This window comes from Mus caroli, unplaced genomic scaffold, assembly GCF_978045245.1.
Source record: "Mus caroli unplaced genomic scaffold, Mus_caroli_1 scaffold_8, whole genome shotgun sequence".
Taxonomy (NCBI): Eukaryota; Metazoa; Chordata; class Mammalia; order Rodentia; family Muridae; genus Mus; species Mus caroli.
Window position 1 is genome coordinate 46,586,480 of NW_028227263.1, and position 18,035 is coordinate 46,604,514.

General features: G+C 43.0%; 1 protein-coding gene across 1 annotated transcript; it reads left to right on the forward strand.

Moving 5' to 3' along the window:
• The first annotated feature begins 73 nt into the window (after positions 1–73).
• Positions 74–17,514, forward strand: Spcs2 (signal peptidase complex subunit 2). The gene is made up of 5 exons (XM_085841497.1): positions 74–231; positions 10,567–10,650; positions 11,169–11,328; positions 14,858–14,993; positions 16,635–17,514. The coding sequence occupies exons 1-5, from the start codon at positions 118–120 to the stop codon at positions 16,819–16,821; spliced, it is 681 nt and encodes a 226-aa protein (XP_085697623.1). The 5' UTR covers positions 74–117; the 3' UTR covers positions 16,822–17,514.
• Positions 17,515–18,035: the final 521 nt, after the last annotated feature.

The following is an 18,035-nucleotide window of genomic DNA, read 5'->3' on the forward strand; positions in this document are numbered from 1 at the left end:
CTCATCAGCACACCAGACTACGGATCCCGATGGGCTCTGCGCTGCCTATCACATGAGCAGCTTCAGCCAATCGGCTTCGGACAAGTCGTATGGGAGGGAGACACGGAGGGAGACAAGATGGCGGCGTCGGCGTCGCAGGGCGGGAGAAGCGGCGGTGGCGGAGGCAGTAGTGGGGCTGGCGGCGGCCCCAGCTGCGGGACAAGCAGCAGCCGCAGTGGTTTGTTGGATAAGGTGAGGAGCTCAGTCCTGGGGACAATCTAGAGCCCGGGGAATGCCCAGGAGCTGGTAAGCCCAGCTTCCCATCCCCGCCCCCCTTATTTTCTGCGGCTCCTTGAGCGCTCCTCTGTAGCACACGAACGCACACTTGTAACTTGCCCTCTCTACACGTTGGAAAACAATCCTTCCCTTTAGTCATCTCTTTTCGCAAGTGCTGCTGGTCCCTAACCGCCACCGCAGCTTCTCGTAATTATGGCAATATTTCACTATAATGATCACGTTTCTATTGTGCTAGGAGGGCCACTCTTGAAAATGCCCATAACATCAACGTGGAAAATGGAACTCCTAAAGAAATTGAAAGAATCTCCTCGAAGTCAGTATTCCCCAAAGCCTTCCACCATCATCCTCGCGTGTTGCTACAGAGCCCCAAGAGTTCCTTGGCCTTTAAAGTTTTTAGGCGGTTTTTTTGGTTTCTTTTAATTTTTTCATGATATGTCAAATAATGAAATTGACTTCCCTTGCTGGTCTGATAGGAAGCCTTAAGATTCTTTGTCCCTCTTGGGTTCCCTGCCTTTCTCTTCCCCTGCGTGGCCTTTTCTGTCTGTACCAGCTGACTGCTTTCCACTCTGCCTACACAATTACTAAAGAATTTCACGTCCTTGTCCATAAGGGCTTAAAGGAAAGAGGCAAGGGAGGAACGCTGCTCCTGGATTGACCATCTTGCCCCTTGCACAGCAACTTGGAAGAGACAGTTGCCTGAAAAACGGGCCTGGCATTAGTTCTGCCTCTAGCTCTGTGTCCTAAAATGTGCCTGTTCTCCTTATTGCCTTCCTTATTCTATAGAATGAGGGGTTTAGCCCAGCATACCTTCTGGCCCCCTTCCAGGGTTGTCCTTCCCAGCTAATGTGATGAGGGTGAAGCATGGTGCTTTACTATAGTAAACCACTTTTCTTGAAACATTTTAATCGAAATGCTCTATTACTCCTCTGTGTCGAACAGATGGCTAGGGCTTAAGAGATGGATACCCGATCATCCCGCATTTGTGTAGCTTCCTACGTGGTAGGCAGCGCTCACTGACCCACGTCCCCAGTTCCCCTTGTCTTTTGGAGGGTCCTTAGAGTCAAGTTTGAGACAGGGTCTTGCTGTGTAGCTAAGCTGGCCTGGAACTGGCTTTGTGCAGGATCCAGGGACCAAACTCAGGTTGTAAGCCTTGAGCCATCTGTCTGGTCCTCAAGTCTTTCTTGAGGAAAGAATATGATAGTGCTTAAGATTTCTTAGTAGTAGGCTTACTAGAAGGGTTTAAGTAAACTTAGTGAAAGGTAGGGTTAGACTAGAGAAAGTTATTTAGGAGTGGAATGTAAAGAGACTATATAAAGTGACTTGAGGAAGGTTATTTACATAGTTCAATGAACTAGACCCAGTAATAGTGTATAGTACATACTATACACTAATATATAGGATTTCTTAGAAGGGTAAGTTTGAATTCTAGGGTAGCATTAAAAAGCCCTGGATGACTGCTTATTACTGAACTTGTATTTCCTTACCACAATAAGCGTTGTAGGTATTCTCATTATAGGCTCGTTATAAAGACTAAATTATAATACTGGTAATGTTAAGATCTGTATAAAAACAGAATGACAAGATCCCCAACTGGGACATCAGAAAGGTAGAGTGTTCTTACAGAGGGACATTTGGAAGAGTCTTCATTTTGTTTTGTTGATACAGGGCCTTACTGTGTAATCCAGGTTGGTCTTTCTGCCTCTGCCTGCCTAATGTGCAATCATAGGCATTTCCACCATACCTCCCCACCTCATAATCAACCATGAAATGAAAGACAGAAGAGTGAAAATGGTCAAGAGCTGTTTAAGGTCCTTTTTCCTGGAAAAACTGCTAACTTTGAATTGTTCCCTCTCTGAGTTCCTCTCGCATCTGGTGCACCTGTTGGTTTCTGTGTCCTGCCCATTTGGGTGTTTCCGGTTTCCTGTGAGGGTTTCTCTATACTGATCGGCGTAGAGTGAGTGCTTATAGCCCTGAATTTCGCTGAAACAAATGCCAGCCCGGTCTTAGGAAGAGCTGTAGAGGATGCTGCTTTGAAGTGTCTCGCACTGACTGACTGCTGAGGTGGAGAGCGTGGGGACTTGTCCTGAGTGACACACGTCCGGAATGAGGACTTTGGTTGTTCACATGAGGATGCCGCCTTTACAGCCTCTTGACTCTTATTTCTCTCTCCTTTTTCTTCCAGCCTCTGGGCCTGGAGGAGGGTGTCAGTTCTGCGCCTGTAGTTTCCCTTGCTGTGAGGATGTGCAGTCTGGGTGTGTGAATGTGCTCACTGCTCTACACTGGTGTGAGTGTCTGCTCCTCTGAAACCAACCTTCAAAACCAAGCAGCACATACTTCCTGTCTTTTAAAAATAAGTTTGCAGATCTAATCTTCCATCTTGAAGTGACTTCGTCCACTGCACTAAGTTATTTTTGCCCCAAATCTTTCAGAGCATTTTGTTCTGTGTGGCAGCTATAAAGAGTAGCTGTTTCCCAGTTTGTTCGGGCTATTGAAATTTATGTATGTATGTATTTATTTATTTATGGTAAACTATTATCCAATCCTTTTTAACCTCATTACCTGGATTCTGTCTCCTGGTTGGATTCTCAGCCTTACTTTAGAACACACCTTCTGTAGCTTAGTTGAGAACTGGGGCCAGCCTTGCTTTGAATTCTGGCTCTCTCCTCGCCAGCTGTGTATTCTTGGACCAGTCACCACATGTCTTTGTAACTCAGTTTCTGCCCTTGTAACGTGGGGCTGATAACTGCGTGTGCTCTTCCTATCCTCCTCCTTTCTGGGTTTTGACTCCTTAATATTTTTAGTACATGTGTGAAAACTGTCCATATTAGATTCCCTCTGTTTTTAGTTAAAAACAATAAATTTCCATATCTCCCAGATCAGAATAAGATTTTGTAGTATTGAGGCCTGGCTGTCCATATGTTTCATATATTCTTTGTTACCCATTCATTTTAATAGTGTATTTTTAAAAATTGAAAATAATATTCGTTTTACTGTCCAATTTTTTTTTTTTTTATCATTGGTGTACAATTTCAGGAAGGTTTTGTAAATCCCCCCAACCCCATACCCATTAGCAGTCTTCCCTAGGCTTTATTCTTAGCTCCAGGCCACCATAAAGCTTTTTTTTTTCAGTGAGGAGGCTCAAATGGAGACTCTCATGCTTGTAAGCTAGCAAGAAGTCTAGCTTCCGTCTGAGTGTGTCTGTTGTGGACATTTTATATAAATGAAATGTAAATGAACTATTGTGACTAGCTTCTTTCATGTAACATGTTTTCAAAGTTCACACGTGTTCTTGTGGTTTGGTGTAGTTGTTTTGAGACAGGGTTTCTCTGTGCATTCCTGGAACTTACTCTGTAGGCCAGGCTGTCCTCAAATTCAGAGATCCTCCTGTCTCTGCCTCCTAAGTGCTAGGATTAAAGGTGTGCATCACCATAGCCTAACTAGTTCACATGTTTTATGGCATGTATCAAATTTTATTTTATATACTGTGTACTGGCTAGTTTTGTGTCAACTTGACACAGGCTGGAGTTATCACAGAGAAAGGAGCTTCAGTTGGGGAAATGCCTCCATGAGATCCAGCTGTAAGGCATTTTCTCAATTAGTGATCAAGGGAGGAGGTCCCCTTGTGGGTGATACCATCTCTGGGCTGGTAGTCTTGGTTCTATAAGAGAGCAGGCTGAGCAAGCCAGGGGAAGCAAGCCAGGAGGTAACATCCCTCCATGGCCTCTGCATCAGCTCCTGCTTTCTGACCTGCTTGAGTTCCAGTCCTGACTTCCTTGGTGATGAACAGCAGTATGGAAGTGTAAGCTGAATAAACCTTTTCCTCCCCAACTTGCCTCTTGGTCATGATGTTTTGTCAGGTATAGAAACCCTGATTAAGACATACTGATAAACCATTTTAAAGTTTCTGTATGTCTGAATATGATGTGAGTGCCGTGGCACTTGGTGGATATAGCGGACACACTCCGGTGTCCTCACTCTCTGCCTGGGAGAGATCATCCTGTTTCCACCCCCCTCACAGGAGCATGGGCATTACAGATGTTACACAGATGTTCACAACTAAGTCCAGTTTTACATGTGGCTTCTGGGACTCAAAACTCAGGGCTTCACACTCCTGTGACCAGTGCTTTACCTACTGAAGCCCTCCCTCCGTTGGATGCTGATACATCACATTTTATTTTTCTACTTATTGGTTAATATTTGTATCATGCACCTTTTGGCTGTGTGACACCTACTCTAAACACAGTTGTCCACTGGGTGGACATCTTCAGTTCTTTGGGCTATGTACCTAGGAGTGGAATTGCTGGGTCATATGGTAACTGTTGATATTTTAATTGATTGATTTTTGAAATGTGGTCTCTGTAGCCCAGGCTGACTGACTGGACCTGGTGTGGTCTTGCCTCACTCTTCTGAGTGCTAGAATTACAGGCTCCCTTGGTGTGTACTGCTGTAGTTGGCAGTGTGAACCTGGGTGAGCAGAACCTGAAATGTCTATAAAGTCTGATGCAGTGGTCAACTTTATTCAGAGATCAGACAAGACAGTTTATTCTCCGAGGGTTCAGAAGAGTCACCTGAGTGTGTGTCCAATCACAAGAGCAAGCCTCGAGCGGTTAAAACCAGCTGGCGTGAACTTATCCCTTCCCAGTGTACCTTCGAGGACCACAAAATCCATCCCAGGAGCGAGTCTATGTTCTGAAGAAACTCATGTCACAAGGCTCATGTCTTGTCTTATAAGCCCTCAGAAATCTCCCACTGGACTGTGTTCTGACACCTTGGTCCTGTGTTTGGCTTTCTGAGGAGCTGTCAAAACTGCTTTGCACATTAGGGGGGCCACTTTACATGGCCACAGAGAACCCAGAAAGTCACTTACAGTGCAGTTGCAGTTTCTAAGCTGGTTGCTGTAGTGTTTAAGTGCATGATCTACCATATCCATCGACTATGGGCTCATTTCACGTCTTATTTCTCAGGGCTTTTGTTATTTGTGTTTTTTGAGAGTCTAACTATGTAATGATAGTTGGCCTGGAATTCTAGAACTCACTGTGTGACCAGCCTGGCCTTGAACTCAAGTTGGTTTGTGTGCCTATGCCTTCCAGAGTGCTAAGACTGAAGACGAGTACCTGACCTTGTTGTTTCTAGGCGGGGTCTCCTGTGTTCTAGGCTGGCCTCCAGCCTCCCAAGTGCTGGGATTAGACATGCATTGGTTTATGTGGTGCTGGGATTGAACCGAGGGCTTCCTGCGTGCCAGGCAAGCCCTCTACCGACTGAACTATGTCCTGCCTCCTCATCGTTTCCAGCCTTAGCTCTCAGATGGATTGGCACCATTTGAGGGATATTTAAGCTGTAGTGTCCATGAACTGAAACTGTCTCCACAGAACTGCAGCAGTGTAGGCTTCCTGAGTCATGGGGCCAGACTGCTGTTAGAGTCTGGGACCACAGAGAAAGCAGTGGGGGGAATTTTTTCCCTCAGTTTCTCTGGAGTTGCCACTAATGTGCATGTTCATAATTTAATTGACACATGGTAATTTCTAACCTCCAAGTAACTCATAAATGCAACCACTAATAAGCACTCGCATACCAGCAATTTCCATTACAGTATTTCTTGGCCCTTAAAAAAAAAACCTTGAAATTGAAGGTTCAAAGTGCTAACAGCTGGAATCTTGGCTTGGTGATATCATGGGATTTCAAATTGTATCTAAATTAAGCAACTGCATTTTCAAGATTCACATCATTTTCTCCCCAAATTAACATTTTCCCCTTAATTTTGCACTTGTTACTCTTGATCTTGCTAAATGTGTATTTATGGAAGGTGGGGGTAGATGTATACTTAAGCCCAAGCAGTCATCACAGCCTCTGAGTATCAGTTTCTTTATCTCCTTATTACTGGTTAGAAAATTCTGGAGTCAAAGGTAAAATACAGCTATAGAGCTTGAACATCTCAAACCTAGTGCACACAGGGGAGGCTCCATCCTTGTCCTCCTGTGCTCCTTCTCTTGCAAAATGGCATGATGGTTAAGACCAGTCATCTAAGAGCCCTAGTTGTGGTAGATGGAACCCTATCACATCTCTTTGAGTTTTTCTGTGTATCCTTGGCTGTCCTGGAACTCACTCTGTAGACCAGGCTGGCTTCGAACTCAGAAATCCTCCTGCCTCTGCCTCCCAAGTGCTGGGATTAAAGGCATTCACCACCCATCATGCCTGGCCCCGTCACATCTCTTTGTTCTGTCATGTTACTTCTCACTAGTTTGTTACTAAGTCCATCCAGTTCCCACACCATCTGTGCTCAAAATGCGATTTTGAACATTCACGTTCTGCACTTTAAGGCCCTGTCTAACTTATTTGTTATCAGTAGTACTGTATAGTTATATATTATACATGTCCTGGTATTACCTTTGAGATCATCTGCAGATTTGACTGAGGTGTTCAAAACAAAACCAGCAGACTCCCTTCCAACACATAAAGGTGGTTGATTTAGCCCACTTAAAATCTTACCTATTTCCTGCTCAGAGCCAAGTTTACCTTTAGCCTTGTAAGCAGCCCTAGGTTGTGGTTCCTTAGCCATGTGCCTTGTTCCTACTACTAACTAGCCGCTTTGGCAGCTCTTACCCACTTTCTGAACTGGAGTAGACACAGAGAGAGAAACTTTGTAATTTATTTCTAAGTCAGAGTGGGGTCCTCTGTTGATACAGCACTGTCACCCCTGGTGTCCATCTTAGAGGGAGTCGAGGCGTCCTTTGGATCAGGCTGAGGAACTCTCTGAAGCAGTCCGCTGTGGTCCTCATGTCACCACATAACATCTGCTTCGACTCTGCCCAAGTAAGAGAAAGTGCTCCTGCCACCATGCTGTTCTGAAGACTGTCAGCTCACTTAGTGTACCCTGATGACCAAGAATGTTTCCCTCTGTTGACCCAGCCCCAGCCCTTAATGCCAGAAGATGTGTGCGGAACAGAGGCTGTAATCCCCAAATGCGTTAATTCTAAAAAACAAAACAAAACAAAACAAAAATGACTTCCTATATAGTTCCTATATATATTCCTCAAAATAGAGGTGTTTAAATTTAAAAACTTCACTGAGCGTTTGAGAAGTGAGATTCCCAGTGCCGTGCCTGCAGTGGAATGTCTTTGTAGAACTATCCCCAGCAGAGACTCACAAGTGAAATGAACCTTCATTGGCCCATGGAAATCATCATCAAGTAGCCTTTTTCTGTGAACTAGCCATTTCTGTCCTCCAGAACGTGGCCAGGGACAAGCATGTCCTGTTCTTCTGTTGATAGACAAGTGGTTTCTAATAGCCGCAGTGACTCCTTTGCAACGAGGAATAGCCATACCGATGAATGATATAGCTCAGAGTCATGGTCTGATCGAATTAAGCTATCAAATAATATCAAGTCCCTACTGTGACTGTGTTTTACAAAATGGCAGGAGGAGTAGGAAAAGTAAATGTATGTGTCAGCAGAGTTCCCAAGATTGGTGACCTGTTAGATGAACTGTGAGACCCAGCATATGATGCTGCTTTCGAGATGGAGTGCAGAAGAAACCATGGGGTCGTCTAGAGTTGCTCTGCCACTAGAGCCCCACAAGACATGCCCTGAGTAGGAAGAGTTGGACAGCACATAGACAGTGGTGTGGTCTGCCAGGGAGCCTCATTAGACACACAGTGGTTTTCCCTAGGGCTGCTTAAATGGGCACCTTATGCCTGGTCTGTGTCAGACTCCTAGAAGGAAAGGTGTTTGGCATGGGTCACAGCTTAGACACAGGGAACTACTTTTAGCATGTAAAGGATTTTTATATCAGTGTGGGAAACTGTGTAAGAACCACGTTGCCAGATAGCAGGCAAAGACCAACGTGGAAAGTGTGCCCTCCTAATTAAGGGTGGCAATCCTTAGGAAGACCTACCTTAATTCCTTTCCACATGTTACCCTTCATTATAATTTATCCTGTGAGGTCCCATGTGAAACAAACTTGCTTTTGTGTTTCGCCCTTACCCCCAACTATGGTGTGTGTGTGTGTGTGTAGGCCAGAAGCTGATGTTGGGAATCTTTTCAGTTCATCTCCACCTTGCTTGTTGTTGAGACAGTCTTTGTAACCTTGGCTGGCCTGGAACTATGGAAACCAGACTGGCTCCCTCAGACCTAGAGAGAGCTATCTACCTCTGCTCCTGAGCACTGATTAAAGGCGTGGCTGCCGGGCCTGGCTCTGCCTTACGTCTGAGAGAGGATGGCTTACTGAGTTCCGAGCTCACTGATCTCCTCAGCCTCTGCTTTGTCTTTTTATTCTTCATTATTGCCCTTTGTTGTTTAGTTTAGGAAGACCAGGAGGAGAGGGAAAAGATGCCCGCGTAACAGCAGAGGGGATGTGATTTACAAACGTTTTAGATGAGCAGTGTTTGAGAATGATGACCACAAAAATAAATACCTAATGTCAGTCCCTACTTGTCCAGATATTTCTCTGCTGTGCAGAGAGGGCTCAGCTATTCATGCATACAAAGTAGGATGATGTTCCCTCTCTTCAGAAACCAAATTCAAACCTTCCTTGCGGTTTTTGTAATTCACTGGAAGAGTTTCTGTTCTCTCTGCTGAAGATTCTGGGCACTGGGCAGGAGAGTTAGAGCTGAAGCTTACTCAGCATGTTCAGTGCTGCAGTTTATCCCTGAAAATAACTCGGAGATTGCAGAGACAAGTTTCATTTCTGGACTGGGCTGTGCTCAGTGATGTGTATCTGGGGTAGGGGGCTATGAGAATATGGTTTTTTCTTCCTCCTCTTTTGGAATGACAAAGTTTTCAAAATGACTTAATCTTTCACAGATAATCCAGACCTTGTTGTAGGCTTAGCTCTACAAATTATTTAAGGTTATTTAAGTAGAATATATTTGACTGAATGCGTATGAGCCAGGTGTTTGGATTTAAAAAAAAAAAAAAAAGGCTGTCCTTTTCTTCTTAGTTCAGTACATAATTTTCTAAATTAGGTGTCATGTTTGATTAGTAGGTTGGCAGGTTGAGAGAATCAGTATTACAAAATGCTTCCATGAATAATTAAAAATTGTGTTTTTCTAAGACACTGATGGGAAAAGATTTGATTAATAATGGTTTTAAATATAACTAATTTAGGGGCTGGAGAGATGGCTCAATGGTTAGGAATATTTGCTGTTCTGACAGAAGATCCAAGTTGTGTTCCAGCACTGTGTCAACTGACTCCCAACTACCTGTGACTCCAGCTCTAGGGGACCTGGGGCGGGATATGTGTGCAAATACACACACACACATGCTTGGTTACATGCATGCAAGCACATAAATACACACTGTTTTTACACATACATTCCTAGCATTTCATTAATACTCTTTTCCTCTGAGCAGACTTCGTGCTTTCTTATTTGTATATCAGTGCAAAGAATCACAGCTTTTTACAAGATTTATAAGATAGAAATAGTTTCTGTCTTTTTAAAAAATTCTTGTTGTCTTTTTTTTTTTAAGATTTATTTATTATTATATGTAAGTATACTGTGGTTGTCTTTAGACACATCAGAACAGGGCGGCAGATCACATTAGGGATGGTTGTGAACTACCATGTGGTTGCTGGGATTTGAACTCAGGACCTTTGGAAGAGCAGTGCTCTTACCCGCTGAGCCATCTCACCAGTTTTCTGCCTTTTAATAGAAGAATCCATTCTTCAAGCCAAGTGAATCTGAATTGAGTTACCTGTTAGTGATCTAACCCAGGGCCTCATGCATGGCAGGCAAGCACTGCCTCTGAGCTACATGCTGCCCTTGGTTTCCAACCAGAGTTGTTGGATAGTATATCCTGTCACAGCAACAGAAAACAGCAAATTGGGATAGTTGTTTTATAATAGAAAAATTGACATTTTTAACAGGTTGTACCGAGTTTGCTGTCTTAAAGTTAAAATATGCTAATAAAGTATACAAATTGTTCACAGACAATGTTTTAAAGAAGACCTTTCCTCTTTGTTAGCGTCTATAAATTCCTTTATAGTTTATGAAGTTTGTGCTTGTAAAATATTAGGATGAACAAAGGCAGTTTTTTTTTTTCCTGTATTCATCAGTGGGTAAAGGGGGGCAGAATATATGAGCTCACATAGCACACGCATGTGTGCTGTAGGGTTTGAGTTTTCTGCGTGGAGACTTGCACCGTCCATGTGAGAGTCCATACACGCATCTGAGTGCAGTGCTTAACCTTCCTATCAGAAGACAAAGGGTGAGTGTTCGTGCACTTAGCAGCCTGAAGAAGGCTGCTTCGTTAGGTGCCATGGTTTTGGTTGTACAACTTTTCTGTTTGTTTCGCAGTGGAAGATTGATGATAAGCCTGTAAAAATTGATAAGTGGGATGGATCAGCTGTGAAGAACTCTCTGGATGACTCTGCCAAAAAGGTACTTCCTGTGAGAACACAAGAGCACGCTTTCAGCCTGTGGATAGGACTCCCCTTTCTTCTCTTACTTGGAATGACCATAGTTTTCAAAGTTAGGAAATGAGCCAACAGGGGCTTCTAAAATTACCACAGAATAAGTAGGAGGAAATGGGTTTTAATACGAATGTTGGGATATCAAGAAAATTGGTAACTCATTGTTCTGAGATTAATTAGCTTAGAGCACAGAGCCTTGGGAAGACAGTTCATCTATGGTGAGCCCATTTGCAAAGAGAAAAACTGTCAGCTGTGTTCTACGGGAAAAGTTGAGAAATTTAAAACTAAGGACTTGATAAGCACCCCCCCCCCAGGGGAGTATTCTTTAAAGAGGGTTTGAGTCTTCTTTGTGTAGGGTGGTAAGATGCTAGTTGAAGAGAACTGTGTTCATCCCTGCATTTCATGACATGACTTTAGATGGCAACCAGTAAACGTAAGCCATAGGAAGAAAGCATCGATCTGACCTTATATCCTGCTTTTCACTAGGTACTTCTGGAAAAGTACAAGTATGTGGAGAACTTTGGTCTCATTGACGGTCGCCTCACCATCTGTACCATCTCCTGCTTTTTTGCCATCGTGGCTTTGATTTGGGATTACATGCATCCCTTTCCTGAGTCCAAGCCAGTTTTGGCTTTGTGCGTCATATCATATCCTTTTCAATGCTATGGTTTGCTTTTTAGTAGCAATTCAGAAATATCTGCCATTAAGTTATCTTTGCTTTTGAAATATAAAAGCTTTGATTTTAGAGCTTGCTAATGTTAGAATTAACATAAAATTATGCCTATAGACTCATGCTCCATCATTGATAGTTTGTATTTAATAAGGTTACTTTATCAGTATGCACCTAGTTATTATTAACCAGTAGGAACACCAAAGCTCCTGTCACACAGTGGTAGCGAGATCCTGCTCTTTTAACCCTTTAGACTTTAATTTTAGACTGGGTTGCTTTAATCCATTTATTCTAGACTGTTAGTAGAGAAGCTTTGGATTATAGAAATTCGAATCTGCTTCCTCTTTTTCTTTGAAGCTGGAGAGCTGGCCAGGGAGGCCCCGAGCATGAGCCTAGGGTTTGGCCTTGTGTTTCAGTGAAATTGAGACTCCTTCTGGGGCTATATACAACATGACTTTGAAATCCAAGGTGCTTTGTGATCTTGTGCTAGAGGAAAAAAAATGTAAGTGATACCCGTTCAGAATCGCAAAAATGAATGGGACTCTGGGCTCGGTTGCATACACTTGTGATTCCAGCTCTCAGAAGGCTGAGTCAGCATGATTAATGAGTTTCAGGCCAGCTAGGGCTACCTGGCAAAACCTTGTGTCATTTAAAAACTGGAAAGAAAAAAAGAGGACAGGGAGATGATCCAGTTTTTAAGATGTTTGCTACACAGCACAGAGACCTGGGTTTAGAACCCTAGCACCCACATAAAAAGTTGGACATAGTAGCACAGTTTGTAGTCTCGATGCTGAGGAGATGAAGGCAAGGATCCCAGGGCCGTCCAGCCAGCCAGGCTTCCTGAATCAGTGAGCTCCAGGGTGGTTCAGTGAGTGGTATAGAAGGTTAGATGGAGTGTAGTATAGAAAGACAGTGTCAACCCCTGGCTTCCATACACATACATGTCTCTGTGTACCCGTGCATACATGTACATACAGGTGAACATACATACATGCATATACCCCACACAACTGTAAAAGAAAAAAATTAGGTGGGAGATTATAGTATATTTGATATATAATATAGACAGTCCCCAAATTCAAGAGTTTGGCTTAAGATTTCTCTGCTTTATAATGATATGAAAGAATACTCATACAACCATTGTGGTTTTCAAAATAAAACTCAACAAATTGCATCAGATAGCATGCTATTTGTATTAGGCTTTTATTAGATGGATTTGCCCAATTGCTAGCTGATGCAAATGTTCTGAGCACATTCAAGGTAAGCTAGGCTAAATGATCTATAGTGTTTGGAAGTTTAATGTATTACATGCATTTTTAATTCATAGTTACAAAATCCTATTGTAAGTTGAATTTTGCCTCTCCTTTTTATGATAAACATATTATTTCTTAACATATGCAATGTAAAGAACTTTTATTATATCTTATTTATAAAATTTATATGCATTTGTAATAATGATTTTCTTGTAGTCTCCCAATTCTATTTCCTATCTCTTAGTTTATCTCTTTATAACTGTCTTATACTATAACTTAAAAAATATAATGCATTTTTTGGGGGGGATCCGTCAAGATGGCTCTGAAGGTGACGGCATTTGCTGGTATCCACGGTGAGGGGAGAGAACCGACTCCTGCGCACACCTTGATGTACTTTCCTGCATATGTTGCACCAAATACATAAATGTAAAACCCAAAAAAGTACAGCTATAAATTCACACTGCTCTGTAGAACTCTACCGCTAATTATATATAAAGGCGTTACCTTCCTGAGGTTGGGAAGAGTGCAGTAGTTAAGAATTCTTGGTGTTCTTGCAGTAGACTGGAGTTTTATTCCCAGAACCCATCAGGTGGCGTCCAGCCATCTGTAATACAGCTCCTGGGGACCTGACACACACTTTGGGCTTCCACAGTACACTAATGTACACACACCGTACATGGACTCACACACACACACACACACACACACACACACACACACACGCACTCTCAGAGCCATCCTCATAAAGCAGCCGAGTAAAAGCACTTTTATACAACGCGGTGCTTCCCGGCTCGCCAGGCTCGCCAGCACGCACTCTGTGACTCTTCAGTCGGGTCACTTACCCTCGCCTCAGGTTTTCACTGTTGAAGCAATCTCAGAGACTAGAGAACTTATTCTCAAAACAGTGACAGCAACCTTACCCACACTCTCCAGAAGAACTACTTAGATAGTGTTCAGTTATATTTGTATAAGGGTCTAAGTTCATGTTCTATATATAGTGCTAGTGACTACTGTTATAAATATCTACTGTGCGCTACATGGTTATATATAGAAACCCCATGACAATTCTTGTTTGTTTGAGACAGAATCTCAGTACACTAACTAGCCTTAAACTTGGAGTAGTCCTGACTTAGCCTCCCAAGTGTTGACATTATAGGTGTGTACCACTGTACCTGGCTTCATGACAATTCTAAAAGTTCAGTATTCTCCTCACTGTAAACGTGAGGATAGCTGGGGAAGAAATTTATTAAATGCTACAATGCAGATCTAAGACTGTCTTAACTCCAACGTCCATGTTCTTTGCACTGTGCTTCTGCCTCTTTAGCTGATAAGATTTGAATAACACTCCACACAGCATGTTAGCAGTTGAACTTAGAGTTAACAACCAGTGTGACGTGTCTGTGTGCACACGCGTTGTACGTCAGGCATAATCGCTCTCACGAAGACTGATCTGAAGTCACTCTGACAGTGGTTCAATACAGTCAAATCCACTGGGGAGATATTTTGGGGATAGGGTTGTTTGTTTTGTTGTTTTTTTGTTTGTTTTTGTTTTTAAGACAGGGTTTCTCTGTATAGCTCTGACTATCCTGGATCTTACTTTGTAGACCAGGCTGGCCTCAAAATTAGAGATCCACCTGCCTCTGCCTTTGAAGTGCTTTTCTTTCTTTTCTTTTCTTTTTTTAAAATTTATTTTTAATATTTTAAAACAATTTTTACATGTATGAGTATTTTGACTGCATGTATTCCTGTGTGCCACATTCAAGCCTGGTTTCCAAGGAAATCAGAAGAGGTTATAAGATCTCTTGGAACTGTAGCTGTAGATTGTACTTAGTTGTTGTATGGGTGGTGGAATTCAAAACCAGACTCCTGCAAGAGCAGCCAGTGCTCTGAATTGCTGAGCTATCGCTCCAGCCTCTGGTTCCTTTGGGGTTTTTTGTCTTAAAAAACTAGACAACGGACAATTCTTAGATCTGTTGTCCTTTAGTATAAAAGATGAGAAAGCCCATTTGTCCTGTACCGTTTTGTCTCCTTTTTGAGGTGTCTAGAGAACTAACCAGAGAGAGCCTTGCTTTTTTTAGGTATAAATACAAGGTAAAAGGGCTAAGAGTGAGTAACTAAGTTCTCAGTGCTTTAGTGGTAAGATAAAAAGTATTTAGGACAGTCAAGAAAATGTTTGTGGCTCTTGTGTGTCATTTGTTGTTACTTGTGTTGTGTTTGCATATTTGTGTATTTTTCCCTTAACGTTATTCGAACCTATTTTGTGATGATGGGGATTCTGACCATTTATACCTCATATAAAGAGAAGAGCATCTTCCTTGTGGCCCACAGAAAAGACCCCACAGGAATGGATCCTGATGATATTTGGCAGCTGTCCTCCAGCCTCAAAAGGTAACGCCCATTCTTAGTTCTTAGAGATGCTTAAGGACTGGTGTGGTGTTGGCTCCTGCATTGTCATGATTCCTGGGCACTGTGTCTGCTCTCTGCAGAGCATAGTGCTAGTCAAGTGCCATGAAAGGGGACAAATGAGCTAGGAGGTTTTCCTAGCATAGCAGTTCTGGATTTCTTTATAGTTTTTACTTTGGAAGACTGAAGAATGATGGTCTTCTTCCTTGTGGCCAGTTAGCAAAGGTCAAAGGTTGGAGTGGAAGGATGACTCCGAGGTTAAGACTGCTTCCAGTCTTATAGAGGACCTGGGTTTGGGTTCTAGCATCCACAGTAGCTCACAACTATCTGTAACTTGAGTTCCAGGGGCTCCAACATCCTCTTCTGTGTTTTGTTTTGTTTTGTTTTGTTTTGTTTTGTTTTGTTTTGTTTTGTTTTGTTTTGTTTTGTTTTTAGGGGGGTGGGTGAACGGATGGTCTTTTGTCTTTTACATGTATGTTATACACAAGCTCATGCAGGTAAAAACAGACACAGAAAATAAATCTTTTAAAGTCGATCCGAGTTGTGAGGTTAGTTATCTTGAAGGCTCTGTATTTAGCATCTGTGTCTTCTGACTTCATTCTGAATGTGTTCAAGCATCTCTGCAGTGGTGCTCTGTGCAACTCAAGCACAGTCTAGCCTTTCTTTCTGAACTTTGGCAGTACACACATGTGTTCACTGGTACCCAGAGCTGAGTCTATGTTCCAGTGTTTGTTTCTAATTCATGGCTTTTGGTAAAGTATGTAAAGTGAAGCTTATTGAGTTCAAAAAACCCCTCCATAGAATTGTTAGGAACCGGGCGTGGTGGCGCACAGCCTACCCCTCTCCCTCCCTCCTTCCCTCTCCCTCTCCCCCTCTCTCTCTCTCTCCTCTCTCTCCTCTCTCTCTCTCTCTCTCTCTCTCTCTCTCTCACACACACACACACACACACAGACTCATTAACACACACAATAACAATAAAACAAGCTGGATGAAAGGCTAAGTTCTGAGGACAGATTAGCAGTCCTTATGTGTGTGGCAAGTACTCCACATGCGTGTGCAGATACACCCTTCTTTGCTGGTCTCACCACAGGGCCTCTGAACTTTCTGGTCCCTCCACATGTAGTACTTTTCTTGAATAGCCTGGTGTTCTCTTCTTCATTAGGGTTCAGCAGTTAAACCAGGGAAGGGAAGGGAAATCAGTATTTGTAAGGAGACATCAGAATTAGTGTCTTCAGGGCAGTTAGGAGACCTGTGAGTGGGGTCAGTTGGTCAGTCTATCTGTGTTTCTGTGTCTTTCTGTCTCTGTCTCTGTCTCTCTCATTCTCGGTGAGAGTGTGTAGTGGGGTAGCCCTTATGTCAGCATTGCCTAGCTTATCTCTACCTTTCAGAAACACTTGGGGAGGAATTGTTACTGCTTGAGTCCGTTTGTTGTTATTGGGCATTTCATATGTGTGCTCTCATTGGTCCTTCACCCTCAGCTTCCTGCATCCCTGCTGCTGCTTCCCTCCCTCTCCTCAGTACCCCTGTCTTACTATCATGTGTTCCATTATTGTCTCCCACCCTAAGAGTGCCTCAGTTTCCCAGTCGGTTTGGTTTTTGATTTGTTCTCTTTGTCCTGATGCTTAGGTTTGATGACAAATACACCCTGAAGTTGACCTTCATCAGTGGGAGGACAAAGCAGCAGCGGGAAGCTGAGTTCACCAAGTCCATTGCTAAGTTCTTTGACCACAGCGGGACATTGGTCATGGATGCATATGAACCAGAAATATCCAGGCTCCATGACAGTCTCGCCACAGAAAGAAAAATAAAATAGCCACTTGTAAAAGCTCTCCTTCTCCTGGATCATACGACTCACTGGTGGGTAGGGGAGGAGACAGAAAGCTTAAGCTTGGTCAAGTAAAAAATGTTGAAGATGCCCCTGTCTAATCCACCCTGGATGAATAGAGTTTCCTAGTTCAGATATGCAGTTGTCCCTTTGATGGCTGTAGCCTCCCTGGTCTGCTGAGTGGTTTTCTGTTGCTTTCCTTAAGAAGCGTTTTTGTAAGAGCTAAGCATACTTTTTCCTTTGTGCTTAATAGTACTTTATGCAGTCTAGCTTTGTGCCATGCAGCGTTTGAATGCTCAGTTCTTAAGAACTACTAACCTTGCTGGGGCACAGTAGTGTTCACCCAGAATCCCAGCACTTCCCAGGCTGAGGAAGGGGGAATGATTTGATCCTGGGCAGTAGAGCCAGGTCCTGGCTTGGGGAGTGGGCATTGTTAACTTGTTGCTGACTTTGTGTTGACCCCTGCATCAGCAACTATTTCCTTAAATCCAGGATACAACTTGTTAAGTGTGACAGCTTTCCTTTACACACCATTTTTGTGGGTGTATATATATATTTGACTTGGGGAGAATTATTTTTTACAAAAATACAAAATAGCTTTTTAATTTGTTTAAAATAGACCTGCCTGTTACTTTTTGTGCTCTTAACCAATTAAAGAAGCCAGTGGCATTTTTAGTTTTATATTCTCTGTTTTCCACTCGTATGTTCCTGTTGATTTGTGCCCTTTATTAACTACCATTTTCTAAAATTTTTTTCAATAAATGAAAGAAGATGTGAAAATGTGGAGTACTAGTCTTGAAAGAAGGAACAGCACACACAGCACGTGCTCTACTTGGGTGGAGTCCCCTCTAGGCTGGCTCACTGTCTGTGGGCCCTTGAGAACTCGGAGCCAGGGACTTAGTTCTAGTGATAGCAGTGACACTTAACTCTGGGCATATCACATGCATTGGCTCGCTGAAGCTCACCCACAGCAGTCCTCACACAGGAGGAAGCTAAGGCATGAAAGTTGACAGGCCACCAGATGTTATGTTCCTGCAGAGACAAAAAAATTTCTCAACTTGGTCAGAGAACTGGGCAGTTTCCGGAGTCTAATTCTAAGTGTAGTACCCCAAATTAGAGAGCATCCGGAATGTTGTCCTGTCTAGCACTACACAGTGAGACCACACTGGCCAGATGTTGAAGGCTTGGATTCTGTAAGCCTA